This window comes from Nestor notabilis, unplaced genomic scaffold (genome assembly GCF_000696875.1).
Source record: "Nestor notabilis isolate BGI_N333 unplaced genomic scaffold, ASM69687v1 scaffold2780, whole genome shotgun sequence".
In the NCBI taxonomy this organism is placed as follows: Eukaryota; Metazoa; Chordata; class Aves; order Psittaciformes; family Psittacidae; genus Nestor; species Nestor notabilis.
The window spans coordinates 39,315-67,019 of NW_009911381.1; the positions used below are offsets into that span (position 1 = coordinate 39,315).

The 27,705-nt window shown below is 38.1% G+C and overlaps 1 protein-coding gene across 2 annotated transcripts; it reads right to left on the minus strand.

The window, feature by feature from the left end:
• Positions 1-5,918: 5,918 nt before the first annotated feature.
• Positions 5,919-27,705, minus strand: RASGEF1A (RasGEF domain family, member 1A). Of its 2 annotated transcripts, none has more exons than XM_010014354.1 (12): positions 27,529-27,705; positions 20,921-21,049; positions 15,568-15,705; positions 11,712-11,933; positions 11,364-11,438; positions 11,048-11,140; positions 9,245-9,347; positions 8,876-8,955; positions 8,081-8,272; positions 7,563-7,686; positions 7,240-7,312; positions 5,919-6,162 (listed from the first exon to the last, which is right to left on the minus strand). In XM_010014354.1, the coding sequence occupies exons 1-12, from the start codon at positions 27,700-27,702 to the stop codon at positions 6,138-6,140; spliced, it is 1,428 nt and encodes a 475-aa protein (XP_010012656.1). In that variant the 5' UTR covers positions 27,703-27,705; the 3' UTR covers positions 5,919-6,137. The 2 variants fall into 2 exon arrangements, with proteins under 2 accessions (XP_010012656.1, XP_010012664.1); XM_010014362.1 differs by having other exon boundaries at positions 15,568-15,699; positions 27,529-27,703.

A 27,705-nucleotide genomic window follows, 5' to 3' on the forward strand; every position in this document is an offset into this window, starting at 1 on the left:
AATGCCAGTGGCTTACCAAACTCTTTTAAAGGTGATCATGTGTTTATTCCAGCAACTAACTTAATTTTTTTTGCAATTGCTTTGGCATTTCGGTGTCCATGGGGGGCGCACATGCTCTTGGTAGCACCTGAGTGTTCCCAGCCTTCTGCTAGTGCGAGCTGGAGTGGCTTCTCTCTGACTTTGTTAGAAACTATGGGGAAAATGACCACATTAAAGGGATATTTTGAAGAAAAAAGAATAACTTTTGAGACTGCTTGGTGCTTAGGTACACTGTAGAGAGGAGCTTAGAGACAGATCAAAGCTTAGGCTACTCTTAGCATGCAAGTTGCACACTTGCCTGGGCCGTGCAGTTATTTGGATGTGACGGTGTCCTGGCTGGCAAATGCAGTCCATGTAGAACAATTGTTGAAGGGGTTTTTGTGTTTCTTTGCGTTTAAAATCTTGTCAAAGTGACTTATTGGCTGCTGGGTTCTTGCAAAATTCATCTTAGGATCTTTGGATACTGGATATTTCTGAGAAGTGAGGTAAGAGGCATATAGGGGGGAAAAAAAAGATTTGCTTTAATCTGTGGATTTATTCAGTACTTGCTCAGATTTTATGGGTTTTAGGAGTGGGTATTCTTGGCTTTTGGTTTGATTTTTGATTATTTTTTTTTTTTTTCAAATTGAGATAAGCTCTTCAGTAATGAGCTATAATGTCCACAGACATGAATAGTTCAGTGGTTCATTAAATTCTGCTAGTGCCGTAAGTGCTAAAGACTTCAGTCAAACGCATGATTTTCAGCTTTGCTTTGAGTCCCCCAGCACTCTGTTAGTGCAGTTGATGAGATATTGCACTTCTCTATTTTAATAGATATTTGTGGAGATGGGGTGGTGTTAGTAACATCTTCTTTAAATTGAATGTAGACAACTGAATGTTGTTTAAATGTTTAATACCCTCAGGAATCAGAATAAGTCTTAGTGTGCTTCAGCAATTAAAAAAATGTTGAGTACTTTTCTGTGTGTAGGCTTTCTCCTTACACTTTTCTGTGTGAGGAGATTCTGCTGGATCTTATTGGGCTTCTGCCTCCAAACAGAATTATATTAATTGTATGATACCTGCTTAATATGAAGAAGCTATATTGGAAGCAGGTATCCACTAAAATCTAAAGTTTCTTCTTTTCCTGACCCAAATCAGGTGTGGATGTTTGAAACTGGTGTTTCGGCGTGTGTTTGCTTTCGGCTTTCTTTCAATCCTGTGAAACGGTCTCCACCCCTTGCGTTGATGTGGGGTTGATAAGGGGAATCCTCTGTGTGGCAACAGTCCTGGGTTTGGGTTGGTTTGTTTGTGTTTTGGATTGTTTCTGTGTTTGGTTAGTTTGGGGGGTGGGGTGTGTGTGAGTGTGTTTTTGTTTGTTTTTCTTCTGGTAGGTGCTACAAACAGTTTCAAGTAGCTTAAAATGATTTTGCCAAACACTGTTCCTTGCAGAACTTGGTATATACAAGTGTGTTTTATTGTTAGTTCTTAGAAGCCTAAGTAGTCTTAATACCATAAGGTACCCATCTGGGTAGATCAGAAACAGTATATTTATTGGCTTAGTATTTTGAAATTAATGTTGTGATTCCTGGTGGATAGAACTTATTCCTCACCACATTCATGAGGAAAAAGCAGAGTATCTGTCTGAGACTGTATCAGCATTCTCTGCATGACACAGAACTTGATTGCTTTTTAATATTTCATAATGAAAATAAACTAATATCCCAAAGTTATTTTGTGGTAATAAACTGCATCTGTTTTCTGTGCAAAAGGTAAATGTGGTATTGAGAGGCCACAAAAATGCTGATGTTAGAAACGGCTTACAATGTTGGAAATAATAGGAACCTTTGCGTTCTTTACTGTCATGAATGTTACAGAAAAGGTTACATTTTGGATTGTATCTCTAAATTACTACAGAAGTAACCCCCCAAATGTTGTTTCTCTCTTCCAAAGGCCACCTTGGGGAGCAGTGACAAAAGACAAGCGTCTGCAGTGTCAGGGAACCTCTGTTTCCTTTTTTTCTTAGTATTTCCTTGTCCACACAGCCCTATTTAATGGCTCCAGAGAACTGAGAGACAAAATTGTGCTTCCATGTACTTACTGTTTTCAGGCTTTTCTGGTTAGTTGGGAAGCTGGGGTTGCTCTGATAAAATTATATACTTCAGCTGCAGACTGAAGATGGAAGATCTGCCTGCATGTCCTTGAAGGATTACTGATTTATCCCCAAAAGATATACTAATATCAGTTGTCAGCTGAATTTTGCTACTTGACTTATTAGCTAAAAGAAAGCTGTTTCTTGGGAACTATTAACTTGATAAATCAAGTAGCTGCTAACATAACTAAAGCTATATCTTATGGGCATTGAGTTACTGCTTGTCAACTGTGCCATGCTCTAATGGCAGTAAAGTGCCTGGAAAGCAATTTTGTTTATTCTTATGCCTGCATAAATAGCTAATTTATCCTAATGACTGGATGGGACATAATTGGAAGCGACTTTTCAAGGAGGTAATATGCATATTAATTATGAGTGTAAACTGGCCATCAGGAAGACTTTTGCCTGCTTGGTCCTCTTAGTGCTGGAAAACATCATCTTTTCTAATGAGCCATGATGACTGAAAGTAGTACTGTTCAGCTCTGGGAGTCTGTTGTGGATGTCTGGCTACCAAAACAATTTCCCTGAAGAGTTTTCAACTTACTGAAAACACTTATGGGACCTCCAGGGCTCCTGCAATTGCAAGATCCCTGAGAAAGGAGGTACTGTGGGTAGCACTGTGGCAGTGTGTGAGGAAAGTTGGATTCTTCTCACAGCTCTGTGCTTTTCTAGTCCCTGTGTGGCCTTGGAGAAGTGGCTTTGCTTCTGTAAAGTGCAGCATGAAAAAGGGTAGTGGTTGCAACTAAAGATCCCAGAGCGTTGAAATGTCAACAGAATCTTGCTACAGGAAACCCTGCACTGTGCTGCACCCAGCAAACGTTTCTGTGCTTTCCTGTTAAAAATATAACTATGTGGGAGGGAAAAAATTAAATTCAACTCTTGGGACACACAAAATGTTTTTACACAGTGAAATCGTTAATCGCTTTCATAGAGAAAATGAAAATATCCTGTAGCAGAGACACTGTATCAAATCCATGAAATACTATTACAGAGACCACATTAGAAGTGGCAGCATACTGTGGGCTTAGCATTGCTCTTGTCTTTGTTGGAAGATGTTTATTTCATAATGTGTAAGTCATAAAGTAACCAGTTGGTTCATTGTAACTACATTGCTTTACACAGTTGGTTCACCTTTTTCAGCTGCTGGTTGTGGCTTGATCAGTTTGCAAGTGAAAAATAACCATGGAAAATATTAAGCCTGGTTGAAGCAAGTTTGTTTTTTTATTAATGCAAGCACATCCAGTCAAACACAGAATATCCTGCTTTATGGTACAGCTTTATATTTAGCATTTCAGTTCAGAATAGCAAAACACAGTATTTAAGGAATGTATCAAACTGGGGGAGGAAAAATAAAAAGGAACCAATGTGGATACTGCATTGATTTCAAGTATATACTAGGACTGATTGACTGGTGAAGTGCACATTCATGTGAAAGCTTTCTCATACATTTACAGAAAGTGTTCTAAAATTGCATTTCAAATATATATATTTTTTTCTTAAATTTTAAGCATCCTTTTTAAATTTCAATTACATAAACAAAGCTGATATACAGTCCCTCTTCTAGTGTCCGACAATGTTACTAGCTAGAACATCTCTGAAAGTGCAAAACACTGTAATAATACAGTATAAATATTCTTACTCTAATCCAGGGCTGAAGGCCAGTACTTCAGCACAGGAAAAATAGCAGCAGATCATAAGAATTATCCCTTCCCCTTTTCTGGGCTGTTCTTGTTTACAGTTAGTATTCTGCTTCTTCCTTCTTCATGGCAGAACTTGCTTTTGTTTCTCTTTTGTCAATGCTATGGGAATAGCAAAATGTTGATTTATCTCCCTCCCTTACCCTAACTTACTGTTTTAAGTATTTGTCAAAGTGGAACAGGGAGAGAGGGAAGGCTCTTTAATTTTTCACCATACTACAGGTCTGATACAACAAATAATTTCTAAGTAATCGCAGATGCTGCATGAAACAGTGGCACTGCTCTTGGTTGTAGGCACTCAGCAAGAAGAGTCTACTGGACCGGAATAAACCAGACCCTTGGTCCTGCAAATCTTGCCCCTTTTTCAACAGAAGGCAGAATAAGAGAAAACCATCTACATGCAGTTGACACTTTTAAAGAAGCTTGTGCAGAGGTCCTCTGTGAGTCTCTATGAGGAAGGCTGTAACCACTGTAAACTCTAGAGGGCCTTGTTTAAAATAAAAACATCTAGTTGCCTGGCTCAAGTAATTACCTTTACAAATATCCAGCCCTCAAGCCTTAATAGAACGCTTACTGGAAAGGGCAGAAGATATTAATGGGTAATAATTTGTCAATTCAACAAAATAAGTTTTAATCTGAGCTTTTTTTCTTTTTTTTTCTTGATTCAGAGATCAGGTGAGAAACTAAGTTCTGAACTGTGTATTTATTTTTTTTTTTTTTTTCTTGAAAACAAATACCTTGACTCTTAACATAAGCTCCTCAGGTGCTCATCTGAATAGCCAAATTAGGTGTAAGCTTGAGACTAAGAGAAGAAATTAGATATGGTAAGCACCAGCAGCGTTACAGATCACCTCCAATTTGGTACTAACCTGGGTTCAGAGGTTCACTTCATCTCTGAGAACAGGGCCCTGCCCTTATATTCAAAATAAAAAACCCAAAACCCTTCACTCAAGTGCCTTAAGGTAGACATGTGAAATATTTAACATGTTTTTTTTGACCAATTTCTTAGGGTGTTTTCCTTTAGATTTCAATGTGTTCTGGCTCAGACAGTTAATCATGGCCCATAAAATACTAGAAAAAGCTTATATCATAATTTGTTCTTTGCTTTAATTGTCCGTAAGAGCAGACTAGCATTTTTAAAGGAACCAAGGGAATTAAATGACCAGTTCAGTGGTGATTATCTCTTCTCAAGTTTCTTTGGAAATTTTAGCCTTAACTTCGAATTGGATATCTGAGTTTACTTCCCTCTCCCAAGCTCATGCATGACTTCTATTTTCCAAAAACTGTTTTCAAAAAAAACATATCGAGCCTGTTTTGCAGAGATTATCTAGGTTAGACATCCTTCTCTCAAACAAAATAATAAACAAAAAATCCCTGATTTCTTTAAAAAGGAAAACACAAACTACTCTGACAGCCAGAATTTAAAGGATAGTTCCCAGAAGTATTAGACATGCGTGCATCTTCACATGTGCACGCACACAAACTCACACGCAAACGCACGTTCCCCAACAGTTACCCCATCTTATCTCTTTAAATCATGTAACAAAAATATGTTTGCTGCACCATCAATGTTACAGGCAGGTATACTCTACTTCATGTGCCATATTCTCCACTTTATTTAAAGAGTACATTTTAGCTGGTTTCAAGACATCCATATTTTTATTTTCTTTACTTCCAGTCCAGCGTAATAGAAGGTACACTAAACGATATCAGTACCTTGTAAGGCACTATTTTCTGATGTAGGAGCAGAACATGCTTACTGCAGATGTCTCAGGCCTTGACTCTACAAACACTAACACGTGCGAACAGTATCGTTGATTTGAAGGAGACCCTCCACTTCAAAGCTAGAGAGACATGTTGAGTGCTCTGTAGGATACTGCTCCAATGGAGTATTTAACTGGAACATTGGCTTTAGTTGAGCAGTGTGTTTTAATTTTTATTTATTTTGGTCAAAGTAATAAAAAATAAAAATTTGGATGCTGATAGAATAAGACCTCCGAGGGATACCAACTCCCATCATACACTTCATCTCTGAGAACAGGGCCCTGCCCTTATATTCAAAATAAAAAAACCAAAACCCTTCACTCAAGTGCCTTAAGGTTGACAAGTGAAATATTTACCATGGTTTTTTTTTTTTTTTTTCATAAAAGTTACTGTATATACAAAACAGACCTCAGCCAGTGAGGTCTTTCTCAGCTCAGTCCAAGTCTTTCAGGTTGTAAAAACACGTTCGTTCAATGTGCTTCAAAGTCTGCAGATCAGATCCAAAAATCTCAGGCTCTATTAAGCAGAGTTGTCCTAGAAGTAATAAAAAATAAAATTATCTTTCTGTAATGACAAAAAAATGTTACAGTTTTGGTGATGGCTGGCAATAGATCTATCTTGCATCACTAGCTGGAAGCCTTTCTTCAAAGGATAAATTTCCGACTGTTGTAAACAGGAATTATCTATGAATTCCAACAAAGTTGCTGACTTTAGATGTAAATTTAACTTCTGTAACATTATTCAGGCCCTTAAGATGTGCTGAGGCAAATAACATGATGTTCTGTCATTTCAAACCATGCTGAACAGCACCGGATTTAATGCAAGTTACATTGCATGGGTGTCATAAATGTAAAGCTTATGTGGACTTCCTAAGAAACACTGGGATCACTGGGAAGCAGTGTCTTGTCTAGGACATTAGTGTACTAATGTAGGTCAACTGCAGCTCAGGACATACAGGCTTCCTTCATTCTTTATCTGGTACAGGTATTTCAAATCTAAATATTTAACATGATTTACAAAGGTCTAAATCTCTCTGCGTTAGCCTCAGAATTTTCATCTAAATTAGCTGATCTCATAATGTACATGGAACAGGTGCTTCCCCCTCTCAGAGGGAGGAGGAATCATTGAGACCACCTCCCTTAAGAGTAGGCTGAAAATTAACAGTATTCATATAAAACTTCACTTTTTTAATAGGACTTTTTTAATAAGTGCATAGGTATGATAAATGATAGCAATTTATTATTATCTCTGTATATTTATTTCCCTGAGAAAAGCATGTCTGAAAACTGCTAGAAATGTAGGTTCTTTCATGGTATTTGATAGCCTAAACAAAGCATACTCTCTTCTGTAGTCCCAGCAGTGATCTTGCACCCTGAACTAGTCTGGCTGGAAAACCTGACTTAAATGCATTGAAGCTGCCCATATGCCCAAGCCATATGGAATTTTCCAGATTTGAATTTTAAAGAAAAAATAAATATATTTGGGCCGAAATGGTCTTAAGCTATGCATGCAAATAGGAGGGAGGAAGCTACACACACGCACAAAAAAATCCACACACACACACCCCCCAGCCCAAACCGAAAAACATCATGTTCTGATGAAGTTTCATACCTGAGTGTTTTCCAGCTGTCTTTCTCCATGTGGTTTTCTGGACCTTCACTTTCAAAGGATGCAATGAACAGAGCTAGTAAATGAAATAAGAACAGTCAGGTACATGGGTTTGTTAACTGGAGAAGAAAAATTACAAGTTACAGTATAGTAGGTGTAACTTGGCAGACTTCATAATGAAATTTATTCTCCCCAGAAGCTGATACAGAAGCTAATACATACTTATCAAGTAGTTTTTTTGCATGTTTTTTTCATCTGCATATATAGTCTAGTGCTCACTATACTGAATATGCTCGCTCACTATAGTGCTGAGTAAGGGGTTTTACCTTCTTCACTATAAATGGGTGCTGTGAGTAGATAGCTCTGGATCTTCTTGTCTTTTTCAAAAGGGCACTCAACCTGCTTCCATGTCAGGAAGTCATGGATCTGTCTTGAAATTTCCCAGAACTTCTGCGTGAGATAATTAAAAGAATATTATTAACATACATTTTTCTTTCAAAATTTAATTCTTTTGTTTCAGTTTCACAGCCTCAGTCTTGTTCTTATTCGTGCTGTTTCTTATCGCTATTTTAGTACCTTTTGAAACTAACATTTCAAGTGACGGAAATTACATTCCAGCAGTTTTTTGGATTCTCTTCTGTATGTGCAATCGTGGATCTGCTGGATATGTAATATAAATATGGCAACTGCAAGCACTAGCTTTCACAGAAATTTGGTGAAACCATTGATCGTAGTGATGCTGAAGGAATTGGTAATATAGTGAGCTAGAAGTTCAAAACTGGCGAATGTTTGTAATTTACAATGTTTAACTAGCATTCCAGTTTCTGTAATAGCAAAGTCCTACCTTGAAGTTTATCTGCCCATTGGGCAAGCGGTTTGTATGTATTTTGTGCAGAAAGTAGATATCTTTAATAAAGAGGTTGAAAACCGGGATAACTATTTTCTCTCGATTGCTGTTGGCAGTCTGAGATCGCTGTGCTGCTCCTTGCAGGGCTGTGCGGTAATTACAGAAGTTGCTGGATGGATCCATGTGATGCTGTTTTTACAAGGGGGGAAAAAGGCAGTCAAGTAATACATGTTTCCTTCCTTCAGAGGGTTCATTTTTTATGAATTTTTAGATTTTCAAGATAAGAGTAGCATATACTTATTAATTCTGGATTCTGGTTTTTTCTAACTTCTGTCTTGCTTGGAAGGAGGATTCTGTACTGGCTTTACACCTATGCTTTGCTTCAATGGTTAACGGAAAACTGAAAGGAAATGAGAAATGACTACTGGGGGAAACCCTCCGAAAATTCTAACTTGCTGTCATCAATCTTTGTGGTGATGGTTTCGATTAAGTGTTGTTTTCATTCAGATCTCCACTAGATGGAGTACTCTTATTAGGTGTAAGGGTAGCAAAATAGCATTTGCTGGCATGAAAACTGCCTAATTGGAAAAAATATGCTAGGAAGAAATAACCTAAAGAAAGCTTGTACTCTTTGCAGGCAAGTAGGGATTTTGAAATTCAGAAAATGCTCTCCCTGATGTTTATATGCTGGTGACCGTTGCCTCAGTGATCTCTGACTTAGTTTCACCCACATCTCGGCTGTGGAATTACTATTTGGTGGATTTCTAGGTAAAGTCTAAACTTTATACATACCTCTAAAACATCAAATTTGGCTGTTTTGACCTTGGACCAAGTTTTCTTTAGCCGTGCCACAGGACTCAAGTTCATGCCAGCTGAATGGAGAGAAGAGACAGAAAGAAACAACTGAGTTAAAAAAACCAGAGGGCTAACGTAACTGTTTGTGTATCGGCACCATGTATTTTGGAAGGCGGTTCAGCTTTAGAAACAGAAGTTGTAGCTAACACTCGCCCACCCACACAGTAATCTGTCACTGGTACATACTGCCCCTGTAGAAGTGTGCCTGCTGTGGTAGTCAGCTGATTTAGGGCGAGTATGCACATCATCTTGCCAGTCAGGTTGTAAAATGGAGTGCCTTCTATGATCTGTGTTAAGGATACTCACAGATAATAGCCATCATCGAGTTGAAGTTTCCAATATTGAAGCATTCTCTTGCCACATCGATGAAAAATTCCACCATTCTTGTACGCTGCTTTTTCTTTACAACCTGAAAAAAACCCCAAAGATCTATTAGAGGGAAGGGATGGCCTGAATTTTGGACGGGATGTTCAGTAAAAGGCATTGTAACAGGTTGATTGAACAAACATTTCAAGACTTGATCCAGCTAAATCTTACGATGATAACAGGCCTGAGGGTATTTTGTTAAGATTAACTTTTAATAAAAGAACAGAAGTATTTGGGGCCACTGTCAGTTACTTGCCTAGCTGTGGGAGAGTGTAAGTTTTTGTTTATATATGAAGTTCAGTGTTTTGGGGAACTCTGAGGAAGGGGGAAAAGCAGTGGACAGACTTGAGACCAGGGCATATAACCTGAATGTGAGAGAGAGCATTTGTGATGTCCCGATTTTCTCATTTTACTGTGTATACTCTTAAATTACCTCTTGAGAGCAGGTAGTGAGGATGATCAAATATACAAATTCCCATTCATGCGAACGCACAAAGAATCTAGCAAGTTATGCTGAGCATCCACTTTGCAGATTTTTTCTTTTAATATCAATGGTGAAGCAAAAATAATATATAGCATTGTCTCCAAACTTTGTTTCCAAAAGCCATCAATCTTTCTCTCTCCTTTTCTTAATCTTTTTTATTTTTTTATTTTATTTTAAGCTAGTATTATTGCCTATCTTACATTCATGTATTGAGATCTTTCCTGTGTTTAGATCTGGAAGGTTGTTTTGACTTGTACAAAAATGGCTCCAAAGTGGTGGCTGCACACTACTTCACCAGGGAATTCCCTTTTTCTTTCTAAAAAACACAACCTCTTGCATAAATACTTCAGTTCCCATGTCATATCAAAAGAAGATGGTTCAGTAGTCAATGGCTTGGCTTAGCTGTTTTGTTTGACTGGTTTACCAAATCTATTAGCCGTACAAGCCAGCTCTGGAAGAAGTCTTGGTGTGTTTTCGCACTAAGTGTCTGAAAGCAGGAAATCCTAAGAGATTAGGATAGATATGTCAGACTTCATGAAATTCCCTTAGGAATCTGGATTTCCACAGAAAAGGAATAGTGGAACAGGAGAATTCCTGACTAATAGGAATAGAGAGAAAATGTCCCATTTGCTAAGATTGGTGTATATTAATAGGAATCTATAAAGACAAAGAATACACATGCAGGGGGAAAAGAAAAAGTTTATGTGGCAGTGAACCTTCCATTTCTTTGCTTATTACATGATAGAAGTTACTTTAACCTCTAGTAAGACTGTTCTCACATTTTTTTTAACCTTTCCAGTTGCCCACTGGAAGTTCTTTCCAGACTTCCAAAGAAAGCTTATTCCTGATTTTTCTACAACAAAAATGCATGTTAATGATAGCTAAATCCTTCCACTGCTGTCCTTCCAGGGACAGCTGTTTATTAGTAAATCTGCATATAAAGACTAGTATCTTTCTAAGAATTTATGGATGTATTTAAGCAAAATAAATCTAAAAGAGCTCCTAATTCAAACTCCACACAAATTTAATTTCACCGCATGACTAATGCTACTATAGAAGATAGACAAAACTAGAGAATACATGCAAAGCCAAACATGACCATGAACTCTCAATCATATAAGTATGAAAATAATTTAATGCTTGAGTAATGCCATTATCTTTAATTGCACTGCTAATGTTTAAATCTCTTTAAGACCACTGCCTGCCTCTTGTCTTTAAGGCCAATATCCCCTTGCTATCTTTTTTCTATGAATACCTACCCGACAAATCTCTGTAGCCACCAGCATGCTGAGACAATTGAACCAATTGTCATAGGCCTCCAAATTATAGGTTTTGGTCACATCACCTCGGCACTATAAGAGAACAGGCCAAGTGTTAATCCTATCCTGTAGCATGATCAAGTCAACATAACAAAGGATAAGCTTCCTTTTCACATCCTGATAAAATCTTGCTGGATATTTTTTAAGGCAGGTTAGAAAATGTCAGCCTTTCTTGCACAAGGCGTACTCAAATTATGGAGGTTCTTTACCCGGTTATTTTTTGTTTCTTTTTCCCTCCATACCCCTTCTTGTATACCTTGTGATTATCCAGGGAGTCCATGTGGCTGACAATCTGCATCAGATCCTCTGGGTAAATGTTGCTCACCCTCTCCTGTATTTGGAGAGATGAGAGATTGTGACTGCACAGACAAACAGGGAGTTTAGTGAAAAACGCATCAATAAAGCCAAAGTTAGGAGAACATTTTGGAAACTTCCTACAGTTCAGATGTATAAGGTGTTATTGGTGTAGCTAATTGGTCTTATTTGGTACTTTTTGATTAAAACATTGGAGGCTTTCAGTGAAGCCATAGCAAAATTTACACAACGAATATATTAATATTTACTAAATGGAAAATTAAGTAATTCACACAAATTAGTGCCTTACCAGTTCGACATAGGTCAGCTGCTGTGCCAAGATCAGAGGGTCACAGCACACACTCAGGATGTCCTTTTGAGTTGACTGTGGCTTGGTTTTGAGGATGGTGCCTTTGTCAGTAGCAGGTTGCCGGAATTTCTCTTTGATTTCCTGGTACTGGCTCCGTGCAGAGAGGGCCATCAGGAGATTCTGTGTCATCTGGCTAATGATCTTTTTCACTGTTCCATTTTCCTAAGCAAAAGGCAGAAACAATGACTGCTAAAAAACTTTAGCTCTTACAGACATAGACTGCCAGAGAATTTCTGATAGGGGAAAAATAAATCCTGCTATCTGTTTTCTTTCATCTTATCTGAGCTGATCATCCTGTGTCAAATTAACTTGTCCTTACTGCTCACACAAATTCATAATGACATTGTTAAGCCTGCCTGCCTTCCCAACTCTGTTTCACTTACTTGGCTGGTCTGCTCCTTGTGACAGTTTTTTGGCTAGTACCCCCATTTCAAAGGCATCTGTGTAAACAGCTTAAAAGTGGATAAAGTGAAAGGTTGTTTGAGTTGCATGCACAAGGCTTCTTGGATTCTCTGCATATAATGTGCCAAAAAGCACCTTCTCATTCTGACCAGACCCACTGATTACCAAGTCTAGCCCAGGCAGAACCTAGGGAATTAACATGTCCCGGAATATATCTCTAAAATACACTGGCTTGGCTTTGGACATCTACAGCATCTGAAGATTTAGGTAAAAGCACAATGCACATCATGTTCTTGGACAACTAAAATGCCTTTCTGTTCATCAGGTGCAGATTTTAAACATAGGATCAATAAGGATACCTACTGGTAAAGCCACAGAACTGTAATCTATCTGCTCAGTGTTTTGACAACTAAGGCAAGCTGAATGCTTTCTGCCATTGATTGTGTCCTATAGCATTCCTCTATGAAATCAACTCCAAAGAGCTAACTTGATCAGTTTTTCTGCTTCTCCATCTCTCCTGTTACTGCTTTAAATGACCCAGGTTCTCCAACCCTGTTCTTCCTGCTCCTTAGAAATTAGAAAAACATAATTCTACCAAAGACAGTCCTTCTTTCCTACTCAATTGTTCTCTAGCTTTCATGCAAATTATTTCTTTTAGTTAGCCACAAGTATAACTGTTAGTTTACAACCTGCTCTGTTGGTTTCTGCCAGTCAACTGGATACACTAGAAAGAACTGCAGTGAATCTGTGATCGTTCAAATAAGCCACTAATGTGCAGTGATGACTGAAATTATGTAGCAGATGTGAGAGACGATGACTACCCAATACTTGTATATTGCATGGTATAATTAAGCAATAATAGTGTCAGAGTGTTGCTTTACAAGGCAATAATCTGACTCCCAAGTGAAATCAAATGAAAAGCTGAAAGCAGTGTAGCTCATCTTGAGGCAACTGGATTACTGCTGAAGAGCAGCTGGGTAGAGCCATTTGTGATATTCTGCTACAAGTGTTTAGAAATGCCAAAGGAGCAGGGGGTGGAGGGTGCTAAAATAAAGCACTAATTGTGCTCTCTAGTATCCTGAGCTTTCTATTGTAATTCATTTTACTTCAGCTGCTGTGTCTGAGTTACCCACACCTCTGGGAGGAAGCAGATTTCCTAGATATGGACCACAAAGAATAAAACTTGAAGGCAGGTGAGAGTATCACAGATAGTATGTGAAGGCAAATAAAGAAACTGCAGTGACATGAAAAACTGTGGCTTACTTAAGCTACTGTAAATTTATTAGCATCTTAATACTTACACAAATACCCTTATACTTTTAGCAGTTTTCTTTCATTACTAGTCTTGCCCTAAATTTTCTTACAACTTTGGAAAATAAGTCAATGAGTGTACAATAACTTGTTTGAATTCAAGCAAGACATTTGTACTTGGGCACAACCCTGGCTGCACCTATAGCTATTTGATATGCTGTCTGCTATCACTAGGACAAGCATCTGATTGCTTTCTGCGAGTTCTCAGTTGACCTTCTAGAATCACAGAATGGTTAAGGTTGGAAAGGATCTTAAGATCATCTAATTCCAACCCCCTGATACAGGGGATGCCTCACATTAGACCGTGCTACCTAAAGCTCTGTCTAACCTGGTCTTGAATGCTGCCAGGGATGGAGTATTCACAACTTCCTCAGGCAGCCTGTTCCAGTGCTTTCTATCCTATGTATGGAGAATATCATCTTAGGAGACTTGGAAAAGCTTTAAAATACAAAATAAAACCCCAAATCATTACCATAATCCCTTGCTGAAGCACATTATGGGTAATCTATTGTGGTAACAAATACTGAGATCGAGAGCTGTTTTTTGTCACTGTCAAATTATGTCTCCTAAGGGTCAGATGTGGCATAGTTCTTTACTGATGAAGTTTGATCCCCTTAACAAGGCTACAAGTCAACATGGTGATGCTATAACTAATGGATGTCATTAGATTCCTCAGGCGCCAGAGCACTGAGCCACTCCAGGAAGACCTGTATTTCTCAAATGACAATTTATTCACACATATCAGCATGGGAGGAAAGGGGAAGAGAAAGAAAGACCACAAATTCTTTCTAGTTCGAAGTGACAGACAAATTAAATACTAAGATACAAATGCTAAATAAATCTCTGCCAAGTCCCCTTTCACAGTAGTATCTCTGCCAACATACATAAACCTCTCTGCCCTTGTCTATAAAAGGAATATTATAATCCTATTTCCTTTTCTCCTCCTACTCTCAGGCGCTGACATTTTCATAGTAGCATCCAAGTAAACAGCTTTGCTGATGCAATAAAACTGACATACTTCCTTCTGACAACTTGGTAGCACCTAATGGTATTGTGTCCTATCACTGATTCATGCAATGCTGTCAAACCTGTTGGTCTTCATTTTCTCCATACATGAATCAACAGAAACACATAATCCAATTATTTTTCCATTTCCTGCTAGTTGTTCTCAAATATCTTGAGGTGCCGGGTGTAAAACCAAGGAGAAGCTTCTACTTCTATATGAGTAAGCCTTTCACATTCATACAAATGCTTAACAGTTAATTCCCTTGCAGTTCTTCTTTCTGTCTATTGGTAGTTAGTGACTTTCTCAATGAGGGAAAAAAGTGCCTGTTTTGTGAGTGTTGGAAACAAAACAAGCAACAAAACAAACAAAACTATCAGCCCTTGTTTTATTTGAATTTGCTTTATCTGTTCATTTTAGAAAAGTCTTGTGAGACCTAGTTTTCTTCATAGGCTAGAAACTCAGAGCTGTTAAGACTGGTGATTGACTAGGTAGCAGAGTTTCTTTTGTGGAATTATTGTGTGTGTCACCTGAAACATAGCAACAAACCAGTTGATGATTATTGTTAGGAGCTAGGAATGAACTATTAAATAATAAATATCTTCACCTTGAGCAAGAATACATAGAATTATAGAACAGTTGGGGTTGGAAAGGACCTTAAGATCATCTAATTCCTACTCTTCTCACTAGACCATGCTGCCCAAGGTTCTGTCCAACTTGGACTTGAACACTGCCAGGGATAGAGCATTTATCACTTCTTTGGGCACCTGTTCCAGTGCCTCACCACCCTCACAGTAAAGAACTTCTTCCTTAAATCTAATCTAAACTGTCCTTTCTCCTTTTGCACTACATCCATGTCTCATATTTTGTCTCTTTCTCTTACACTTGATTATACAGATTATACAGTTTCTGCTAATGGATCATTAAGTTCATCTCTCAGCCCATGTCCTGCACTTATTTTGACAGCTTAGCAACTGCTGCTATAGTCTGTTTAAAAAAATACTACAAGCAGGAGCAAGGGTTTGTATATTTAAAGGTTGACGAATATTGCTTTACCACTTAACGTTTCCCCATCCCTACCTCATCACATTGTGTGATTCTGTGAGCAATCTCCTTCAATTCTTTCATGGATTTTTCATCTTGGAAATCATAGGGGAAAGTTTCAGTCCATTCCTTCAGGAGCTGAATGATTTTGGCAGCGAAGGATTTTAGCTTTGCCTAGAAAGAAACAAAGAGTTGATTACTGACCAAAGACTTAACTGACTACAGAGTCAATTAGCTGATGAAGGTTTACATAAAACCAGAGACACCCTTGAAAATATTCTGCATTAGTAATAGGTGAAGAGGATAAAAAGAATATATATAACTGTGAGCTAGTTTCCCAAATAGTATGATTTAGCCTCCTTTCATGATAGCTGGTAATGTCTCTTACCAAACACTGTAAAGATATTTTCAAAGTTAGTTTTATGAAGCCAGGAAGATGACAGAATAGTTTGTGACTGACTTGATTGAAGTCAATGGGACTTTCGCTGATTTATGCCATGTGAGGCAGCAGTATCTTAGTGTTTGAATTCAAACATGTACAAACTGCAGCACTCTAAAAAGCATCTTTCATAAGAGACATTCAGAAAGACATTTTTGTTCTATAGAATTTATCAGACCCTCCATGTTGAGCTATATATTAAAATAAATGAATGTCAGGAAAGAATGTGTATGTTCTCTCCATGACATCTAAATCTAGATGGACTTTGAAAATAAAAAGTATTGGCTCTTACTTAAAAGCTGTCAACCATAGAAAGGGAAGGGAGAGGTATTTTCTAAGTTCTTCCATTACTCATGAATGTTTTAAGGCTTTTCATCAGTTAGACCCAAATTGGATGCCAATTACTCCACTATGCTAACAATAGACAGCAGCATCAGTAAATCCAAGGACGCACTCTTGTAAAATTGGGAGTATGAGTGCTAGGAACATTTTTAACAAACAAGAAGAATCAAAACTTAATTCAGGTTATATTTATCTTCCTACCCAGCTTGTGATGCACTGAGGAAAAAGAGGAAGCTTTCATTTGTGTTTACCTTCCCACTTGCGTAAGCTACCGAAGTTCCACTACACAGCAGTTCCTTCTCCCCACGCACAGTGTGCTTTCCTCATTGCACTCTTAGGGGTTACAGAAGGTGACTTAGCATGTGAGTGTCACTACAGGAAATTGGTGTATTTTCTTTTAAGACAAATAGAGACTGTGTTCCAAGAATTGGTAGGAGCTCCTGCCAAAACATCATCTGATCATGGTATTGTCCCAGTTTATTTAATCAAAACCAAAAGTCAACCAAACTAAGCTACTTTTTTTGCATTTTTTTACATCTCACTTGTATGTAGTCAGTGCAATATTAATAATGATTAATATTAATGAGAATTCTGAAGTTAAACCATGCACACTTGAATCCCCAATCTGAAAATGAGCCAGTCTCCTTGTAAGTCTAAAGGGAATTTTCTTGCCCCTTTACTTTTTATGTTTTTTCCCCTCCCAGAACAGCAAGCTGCACTCTGCTAGCATTCTTTTCCTAGCTGTTTTTATTGATAGCATTAATTGATCCTGATAGTGGGGAAAGCACAGAACAGTTGTATAGTGAGGGCAAAAGAAAACACCACCCTTCTCTTTGGCAGCAGTAGATGTTCCTGCAAAGCAATGTCTGCTTATGCCACTCCTGTGGAGCCCAGGCTCAAGGTATTCCAAACAGCATAGGACAGAGTTCCAGATTATAGTTGTCTGTCCTCTGAACCCGCATTGTCATTGGCTTTGGGGAAAATACAATTTATACTTCTTTGCTAAGGAATGTATGGAGGCTGACATTACTAAAAGAATAATCTGTAGGTGGTGATAGAGAATTAATTAGCCAACCAGTGTGGTTTGCTTCAATTAAGTTAACAAGTATGTGCATACTCTACATTTGTTTATCAAAAGCTGCTATGGAACAGGTTTTTGGTATTAATTATCCTGACTAGCCTTTCTTTTTAACTTTTGAAACTTAAAAGGGACGGACGGGGACAGGAAGGTTCCAAAATGCATCCTTAGGCCATGGCAAGCATCTCTATATGAACACTAAGCTCCTATCTTACGTATCTACTCATGAGTTGCTGCTAGGATTTGCTTCTTCCATCGTGATGGAAAGCTAGGCATCTGTTATAAGACAAACTGCAAATAGTGTTATTCATTGTGTAATTACTCTTAAGGTGTAAAAAGGTGTAATGTTTTATCAGATGCTTTTAGTGTTAATGAGAATAAGGTATGCTTTCTGAGAGCAATGCTGTAAAACATCAGTAAAGTAAAACATGAGTTTCCTGTTTTGTGTGCACTCTGATGAAACCCAAAGTAGCGTGACAGGCTCGATGCATGTAATTTGTGATACCCTAGATAAAAATCACACAGATCTGTGGGTAGCAGTATGCATTTTCCTTTTTGTCATGGTTGCAACAAACCCACCAACCTATTATTTCTGTAGTCCTACTCCAGATGTGAGCTTCCTCTTGAGGCCTGACAAAGAGCTCTCTCGAGTCTGTGGGAATACTTTTCCCATGAATATTTCTTTGAGAAGAAAAATAGTTCTATTAAATTAAGTACTGTGGATCAACCCTGTACTGAATAAGACAAGACAGACAGGACGGGGAAACAACTACTAATTAGAAAGGAGGGCAATAGCAGTACTGTGCTTGTAAAAAAGGGAGGTTTAATGACAATGACCTAGTTATAAGTATTGTTTTGATTTTTGATTCTAAAAAGGAGCACTTAGTGGTGACAAAACCCAAGGGAAATCATAATATTTTTGATAGGACTTACGTATTCCAAGACAGGCAAGACAAGCTTAATAGAAATTAATTTCTATTTTCTCTTTTTATTTTACTTTTTCAACTTTTGATTTAACAAATACCCTCAAGCTGCAGAAATAATGCACCACAGTTTTTTCCACTGAATAATACCATACAAGTGGTTTTTTTTCTGTGACAATCTAGTTTCAGTCTTTCCAATCTCTAATGCGCTTATGGACAGTTATATTTTATCCTTTATGGTCAAGCTTAACTTCTGACTTGTATATTAAAATTGAAGTCTTAAGCTATGAAACTCTTCCTTTTTATGAGTGGACAAAGGAGCTCTGAGCAGGCTCCATGACATCCCAGAGCGTTTTTCTTTTCAATCTACTTTGCTTGGAATTGTGTTCTGTAGAACTCTTTGGCTAGCCAGTAATGTCAAAACCAAACAAATGATAAGTATTGTGATGTGTAACCTCAAAACCTGGCTCCTCGCCACTTTTTCAGCTCACATGCTATCCAGACAACAAGTCAGCCAGCTTCCCATCTGAAGAGATTTGCATAAGCAAACTCTATCAGAAATGATCAGAGCTGCTTTAACTGCTTTTGCCAGCTATTTCCTGCTATGGAGCCACTTAATTAGAAGGTGCTGGTAGATGATGATACTTTAATGGGTTATGACTATGAATACACAGAGTGTCTGGAGTTGAGAATTTCTATGCTGCATATGAAATGAGCTTTTATTTGTTGCCAGATAGAAAAACAAATGTATGCGAATGTAGTTGCTATTCTCTAAAACATAAAGGTGCTTGCAGTAGAGGACAGCAAAATAGACATTTGAGAGGGATGTCAGAAGCTTATGTAGTGTTTTCCAAGAATTTTGTGTTTAGTGGGCAGGAAAAACATTACAGTTTATATCAAGGGTGTAGTAGGAAAAGAAACCAGCAAAGCATGTAAATTAAAGCAGCCTCCCAAGCACTCATGTTTTACTGTCACCCTGCTGTTTGCTGATTTTCCTGTAGGCCTATTTCCAAATTGTCAGTAGAAGGTATAAGAGTGTGGTGTTTGGAATATAAGCTGCTCTATTTTACATCCTCTTCAAAGTGGAAGCCATGATTTTTAAAACATCTGCCAAAAAGCCAGAATACTACTACTTTACAACTAATAGCTTTGAATAGCTGCGTGATTTAGTCCCCAGATGCTGTTTTCATTTGAAAATCTTGTAAGTATACCATTATTCACAAAAGTTTCATCTTATCCCATTATTTTTAAATACAAGTATTTTATTGATGTATTTTGACACTAGCTGCTGACAGCAGTCTTCCTCTTCATATGTCTACAACTTCACTCATTCCATGATTCATATGGTCCCAGCATCTCTTACAAATTCCTACCTCTGTGGTTTAGCTACCTGTTGCTGAGGAACCATTACAATTGTGAGTGTCGGTTTGAGGTTGCTCAGTCATGAACTAGTTCAGCAGTGGCAAAGGGAACAGTTACGACTTTTGTGTACAAAACTGGATGCAGTGGTTCTTGCAACTTCTTTACCCAACCCCTTGAATTTCCCAGCACCTACATGATGAGTTATATAGCTATATGGCGAGTTGATCAGGGGACTGACCTGTATGAAAGTAATTTTGCACTAAGTGGTTAGTTTTATGGAGTAATTTTGTGATATAGTAAGAGACTACCCCAGGAACAGTAAGGGAGAAAGAAGCCCTTAGGTCTGTACTGCTGTCAAAAGCTCTGTATTGCCAAACCACAGAGTTACTTTTTGTAGTCCCTACTCAAGAGTAGTGATACACCAAGGAGAAAACAAAATGGGAGAACATGCTGAAAATTAGGAATGTGAGGATGCAATTTCTCACCATAGAAGAATGGATACAAAGCACACCTGGGATTTGAACAATTTAGGTCTTTAAACACTTGCTGATTTTATCCTTGTTTCTGTTGCTCTTATTTGCATTCCAACTTGGACTATTCTGGTACTTCAATTTCAGTCAAAAGCCCTTAAATCCATCTAAGTCTCGCCATTATGGAAAACGTGTATTGAAGCATGTACCATAAACTGACCCAGTTTGGTTGAATTGGTTGTAGTAAAACTGCATAGTCATATGTGGTCAGCATAGGCTACCATTTTAAGTAGTGCATACCTTAATTTTTGTAAGAGGTAACTCTGATTTACTTTCACAGCAGCTGAAAACACTGCACCAATAACCTACAGCAGGGCATTCAACTCTTAACAGGATGGTGAAAGGAACTGGAGAAAGGAGAATCAGATTCAGGAAAGACCTAACTTGGTGAAAGCTCAGGAGTGCAAAATGACTTGCAGGGCAAGTTTCATGGCAGATATACATTGTCCCAGTCCACAGCACTGACCTGTAGCAAAGTTACGTTTCCAGCCACTGTATCCAACTGGTAAGGTAGTACATAGCCTATATTTGTGGCTAGCAAAGAAACAACAGTACCTCAGAAGAAAAGATCCATACGGAAGTGCATTCAGTAACGCATACCAGTTACAATTTCAATTTATTCTTTATCAGTTTATTCAGCTTTACAAAGAGAAAGAGAGAGTGAGAAACAAACAACAGTAGCACAGCTAACTGAAGGATACAATGGTTCATTTACCTTTTCTGCCTCAGTCCCCGTTTCTAGCTGCTGCTTCTGCTTAATGCAGAGCTGTCCCACTTTAGCCAGGAGCTCATGTGGGTGAATGAAGACTCGTGAGCTCAGAAGGAAAGTGAAGATGTATGTCCTCTGTGGAAGCAGAAAGAAAAAAAAGTTGAATAACTTTATTCAAAATAATCTATCTTCATTGGAAAAACTATTCCACAAACCATAAATGTAACTTTTTCATGTAAAGTTTTTAATATTTTTTTTCCTGTCTCCAGAGATGTGGTGGTCTTTTTCTAGCTGTAGGTTTCAAGGCTGTGGTGTTTTAAGATTCCCAAATTATTTCCCTTTAAAATGCCAAACAATATAACTAGTCATCACTCAGCAAAAAGACAAATGAAATACATTCAATGTAGGGTGCTGTGCCTTTTGAACACCACAATTTGTACTGCTTTGTTTCTTTAAGAGTGATTGTTTTTCACTGATCTGCAGAAAACTGCTTCATGTGTATTCCAAACCGCAGCTGTAATTTCTTCATGTATGAGGTTTTTTATTTCCTTTTTCCCACAATCACTGACACAAGCTTTAGCTTAAATTGTGGCCATATGACAGTAATTTATTTTTAAGCTTAATTTTACTTATTTGGGACCTGTTTCAGAGTCTTCCGAGCATGAACACTGCTAATAAATGCCAATAATTATTATTTCTCATTAGACATATCCTCTCCATTTTATTTTAAAAGCTGTAATGCACTGCATTCTGAACCATACTCTGGACAGTTTTGTTGAAGTGACAATGCCTTCCTTCATGCCCTGCTCTTGCTACAGTGTTTGAAATTAGGTTTCTGTATTTGAATGTAATTGCCTGAGTAATGACTGTAGTATCTCATAAGCACTTCAGTTTTTCCTTTAGGCTTTATGACAAAATTTAGAGTTAGGAATTGTAGGGCATCTCTTTGACAATGAATTTCAATTAACCTTTGTTACATTTGCAGTGTGTACTGTTACTTTGCACTGTGTTTTTAGAAATGTGATTTGGCAGGCCACAGCCAAGTATGCATATAAATAGTCAATGTGCATGTATACAACCTTGGACAGGGCAAGTAAATTGAGACATCTAAAAGCTATGACCAGTTGTCTAAAAGATGGCATCTCTACTATTAGCTACTGAATTCTGCTGCTTGCAGTCTCTATAACACACTTCTAGTTAAATAATAATGGTATCTTTAGGACTCCAAAATTGTTATGGGGTTTATCTCTAATCACAATAAAATGTGTTATTCATGAAAAGTGTTTCCACCTCTTTAGTACTCAGTGTGCCCTATAATATAAATTTAGCACTAAAATCCTCCAAATATTAGACAGGTAAAAAGGAGATTTTCTTTTTAACAAAATAAATAAAATTAACTAAAATTCACAGTGTTCTGGGAGTGAGTGAGCAGCATAATAGATTAATCGTGTATCTATTAAACATCCAACTCTGTCCTGAGCTTGTAGAAGATGATGAAAGAACAGAGTGGAGTGTGATACAGCAAAGGCATTTAAAATGCTCATTCTGATTTGAAGATCTTATTAGCACTGGAGTTTATGCATTAAATTAGGAATAGCATTCAGTCACTACAACAAAAACTGGAGTTAATCCATGGTCTTTGCCTTGTCTATTGTTTACAAATAGAGGAACTGAGGAGAAGGCTTAACTGGATGGACAGTTTAGGTCAGGCACCTGAGTAGTGTTCCTGCTTACAGAAGATGGACAACAGGGGCCATCTAACAATCAGGCTCTTAATGACTTTGAGCAGGAGGCCAAGGCAGTGACAGGAACCTGACAGCGTGGCCTCGCTTCTTGATGACATGGTTGCTAACATCCCACACAAGGGTAATATTGTGAAGATTTAAGGAATTGGGCTTCTATTTGGTATTTTATGTGTGTCTACAGAATTTCAGAGTTTATTTTTACATTTCAATGACAAGAAATTGCAGTTCATTAATTTTAATAAGAAATTCAGTGTAGCTCTTATGCCTGCATCTGAAAACAGTTGATGACATTGTATCAGCTTTGGAGAAGCTTTATAAAAATCTACAGTAGTGTATGTGGTGTCTTATGGGCACTAAAATTAGGCTGAAGAACTAACCTGAATCACAGAAGGGGACTTGGTTGTATTATCGGACAATGCATTAGATCTTTAATTCTTATGAATGTGAGAATGATCCCTAAACTGATAAACACCCTAATCAGAATGAACCAAGAGAAAGAATAGTATTGGGCTGTGAGATTTTTCTTTTGGGGGGGTGGGGTTGGAGTGGTTTTGTTTGGTTTTGTGTGTTAAACTATACCTGGTTATCCTCTGTTGGTTTTTGTAGCCAATTTCCATGTTTGTTTCTATCAGTATTGTCCCTGAACTTAAAACTGAGGCCAGACTAACAGGGAAAAGAATTCAGCTGCTGGGTGTGTCAGCTGTCACTGGGTTGTGTGAAAATTTTTGTTCTGGAAACATGAAGCAGCCTTCACTTCTGCTGTATTTTGCATTTGAGACATAGGGAATAAAAAAAAAAATGGATTTTGATGCTTCCATCCATTCCCCACATTCTTGTTTTGGGAGTTTAAGAAGCCTTTTTGAAAGATGCCCGCTTGTGTAAGTAGCAGGGAACCGCAACCTAAGCCACACTGCTCTTCCAGTGACCTTTGCTCTGATAAGCTGAACACATTCTTTTAAGGAAAGACATAATTTTGCTTCTTGTACTAATTCTAGTGTTGGTCTCCTTGGTGGAAGTTTGTGTGGTGTGGGACAGTGTTTATCTCAGGGTGACTCTGAGAAAGGCCCACTTAGAGCACCATTTCCCTATTGTTATACTGCAAGCAAAGTATGACCCAGATGACTTGTGCTTTTATTTGGTTTTGATAATGTCTTGTATGATGTTCAAAGAAGTGCCAAACTGGCAAGCTGCAGGAAGATCATATATATGGCCACAAAAGTGCGTCCTTTCCATTTTAGGCTTGCTGATGTCTCTCTGTAATCTGTAATAACTGTACTGGATCCATGTAATGTTTTTCCAGACAACACTGGACTATTAGGTTTTAGAAACAAATTATTATTGCTTCTGCAATCCATCTGCTGTATTTTAAATCAATTTTTTAAGTCACTTAACTGGAACTAGGTTCAGTACTTTGGAAAACAGAATTGTTCCATTGTGGTCAAGCTAGATATGCTGGTTTACAATATATTGGTATCTAATTGGGGGTGTGTGTGTGTGATATTTTTATTGCTTATGCTGGCATAGACAAGGAGTAAATGCAATTAAGAATCAAATTAAAAATGATAGGTCTGACAGCACTATTGACCTCTATCCCCTTGTCTCTTTGCTAACAGCCATTCCCTATCCAATAAAGAAAATTCAGGCTGAACTAAGCCATACATTTCAGCTTAGTGGTAGGTCTTGGGGGTTAGGAACACAGTTGTTTTGGATAGGAAATAGTTCATACTAATATCACATGTATTATTACCTAGATCAAGGGCTTCTGTGATTTGTTGCACCTTTACTACTTATACACACATAGGCTAAATATTTTAACAGTGTAAAAACCTACACTCTCTCATTGGCAGTTCCCTAATCATGAAGATGATGATGGTTTGGAGAAGGAAATTTAGCTATGAAGCTAGCTAGTTTGACAAACAATGATTAAAAATACTTCTATAAGCTATGAGATTGGAAGTTAAGCTCCATTTATCCTACACAAGTGACAGGTATTTGGGAAGAGAGGGGGGGAAAAGAAATCCTTTCTGCACTTGGAACAACATAAGCTGACACAAAAGGGCTTGTGCTTTACAAGAGAATAAGAAGCCAGATTCCTTTACTGCCTAAAGTTGTTGCTAAGAGATGAGCTGAATTATATTTAAAAAAAGAGAGAGAGCGCGAGTGCACAAGGCTAAAGAAGGAATTGTTACTCTCTGCCCGAAGAATGCACTGATGTCTTCTTGAGGAGGAGGGGAAAAGAAAGAAAAATATTTTCTTTGTGCACTCACTGCTCATTCTGGACTTCTTGTTTGTGAAATATTTTCTTGAAATGTTTTCTTGCTTGGGCACAAGGGTTGCAGACTGGTACATTCCATTCCTAACCTCCTGAACTCCTTCGTCTCATGAGGATACATTTTTCAATGTGCTGAACAAGTCTCTGTACACAAACAAGCCTCCAAAGAGCAGGACACAAATGTAGGCCCTTATCTTTCCCATCCTCCCTTTGCCTGTCTCGTGTTCTGCCAACATGGCAAATACATTCTTGTTTTGCCTCTGTAACCAGCACAGAAAGATACTCTGTGTTTGCTTTCTCCCTGCCCCCTTTTTATTTCCTGTCTGGAAGGTTACTGTGATCTTTAGCAGCATGTCCACACAGGTGGCGGGAATGCCTCCTAAGCTTTGTGCTCAGATGTACTAATCCAAAAATTTGGATGAGTACTGCAACTTACAGATATGTCACTCTGAAACTAAGGTAATCTCTGCTAGTGTTACCAATAGCTTGGCTTGGTGTGAATTAATTGGTGATGCCTTGCTGCCTTTCTTTGCATGTGTAGCCAGAGATGAGCCTGAGAGGTGCTTGTACCTTTCCCTTGAATACACAAGTATTGGCTACTCTTCTGACAGGATATCAGCTTAAATGGTTATCACTAACCCTCTGTGGCAACTTCCCTAAAAATAGAAATGAACATGAAATTAAGTATAAGCATGTAACTGAATTGAAATAGAAAACTTGGATTTAAAGGTAACTGAAATACAGCTCCTTCTTTATGTTGTTCAAAGCTTATTTATCTATTCATTTTATAATTAATCCTTTCAGCTGAATTGGGTGATCTGATTTAACTAAAAGAATGTGTCCTGCTATAAAGGAGATGAATTTCATTTAATGCTGTTTTCTCTCTCTCTTTTCCTGGAGTTCCCTTGATTGCTTCTGTTGTATCTCTCTCAGCTGTCAGCTTGCTGTCTATTTAAACTGCAGCCTCCTGGGGTGGGGTCCATGAGGGTTTGGTTTGCAGTGTTCCCTTGCATGGGGTGTGGGATAACACCATGGAAACTAGTGTCATTCCAAAATAAATTGTAGACCCCTTAAGTAATGCTCACGTTCTGGAATAATTTTCAGAGTAGTTTTGTTATAAATAGATCTTACGTTACAAGTGACAATAAGGGAAATGTATTAGCAGCTACTTAAAAATCTTGGCTGTAGTCCAGAAATCCAAGCAGCAAGTAACTGTATTCTAGGAGCACTTAAAACATGGGAATGGACTCCTTGGATGACTTAACTACAGCTGGCTAAAGCTATTCCAGTGGTAGACCATACTAGCTCTACCTGTTGCTTTCTTCTGTGCATCTGTTCTACAATACTTATTTGGGGGCAGAGACCAGACACTTAGTGTCTAACAGTGGTTATCCCTCTGTGCCTTACGAAGAACTTAGTACTAAGTCAGCATCTGTCAAAGGTAGTGAAATTGTTTCTTAGCCATATCTAAATGAAAGGTGTAGGCTTACTTTTGAACTGAAATATTAAAGCCTCCTCGTTTTACTTTTTTTTAATCTTCTACTGATTGATGATAGCTGGCAATTCTGCTGCTTATACCCACTGAACACTTATGTGGAGTCTCTTTTTTTGTGCATGGTGATTATGAAGATGAGTGGTGCATATGTGGGAGCTTGGAAGGACTTTACTGTGACTGATGTGAAACCACAGTAAAAAGCTCTACAATAATCGGACTGAGAAACATACAAGATATAGGATGGTTGCTTAACACTATGGCAAGTGTTAAGTCCAGCATACACATTAATAGTGATTGCAGTTTCCTAACCCTTGTTAGTCTTTACAAAGAGCTGGGATGTTTCTGCCATAGCTACCACTTTTTCAGAGCTCAAATGGAATGTATGCTATATAGCCTCCCTGATCTTTGGCAACTTGTTTAAATAACGTCTTTCGCTAATGGGTACAAGAGAGAATTTTAAGTGATCAAGTGCTCTCTTAATAATATCCTTAGTTCAGAATCCTACTGCATGCCCTAGAGTTATAAGTGGTATTTACTTCAGGGGACTGTACTAAGGATGTTTAATGAGCTGCAAAATCATTTTCAGGCTCAGAAACATACATACATAACAGTACCAGCCCATTAAAATGGCTTGAGAAAGAAAGTATTTTAATTAAAAATTATTATTTTTTTTCCTGATGGCCTAAGAGATGCATAGAATTAAAAAACCAAAACAACAACAACAAAATCTGAAACAAACAACCCAACAACAAAACTAAAGCTGATTTCAGGTCTGCTTCACTAGGTAGGAGCTGGTTAGTAGTTAATCTTGGCTGCATTAGAGCTAAAGCAGCTTAGAGGGATTGAAAATTTTGTGGCTAATGCTGCTTTTAATTGGTTCTTAAGGCACCTATTTGGGTTCAACGTGGCTTTATCTTTGTAACAAGTGTTTTCATGTAAAAACAGAAAGGAGAGTATCCCCCTTGAGCAACATCTTCAGTGAATATTAGAAGTAAAATAAGTGCATCTTAATCTTGAATATGACGGAGGTAGAATTTCTTGAGGAAGTACTAATGCAGGAAAACTGTGGGAAGAAAGAGAACCACCTTCAGTGGCTACTTACATCTGGATAATAGTCCATGGTGGGCACCAGGTGCTCTATCAAGGCCTCCAGTGATCCAGAAACAAGGTTCCCATCCTGATAAACAGGGTCCACACACCTTTCTCCCATATCTGGCTGCACTTGCCCACTACAACTGGAACCAAGCATGCTGGAAAATATTGGTGTCTGGGGCATAGT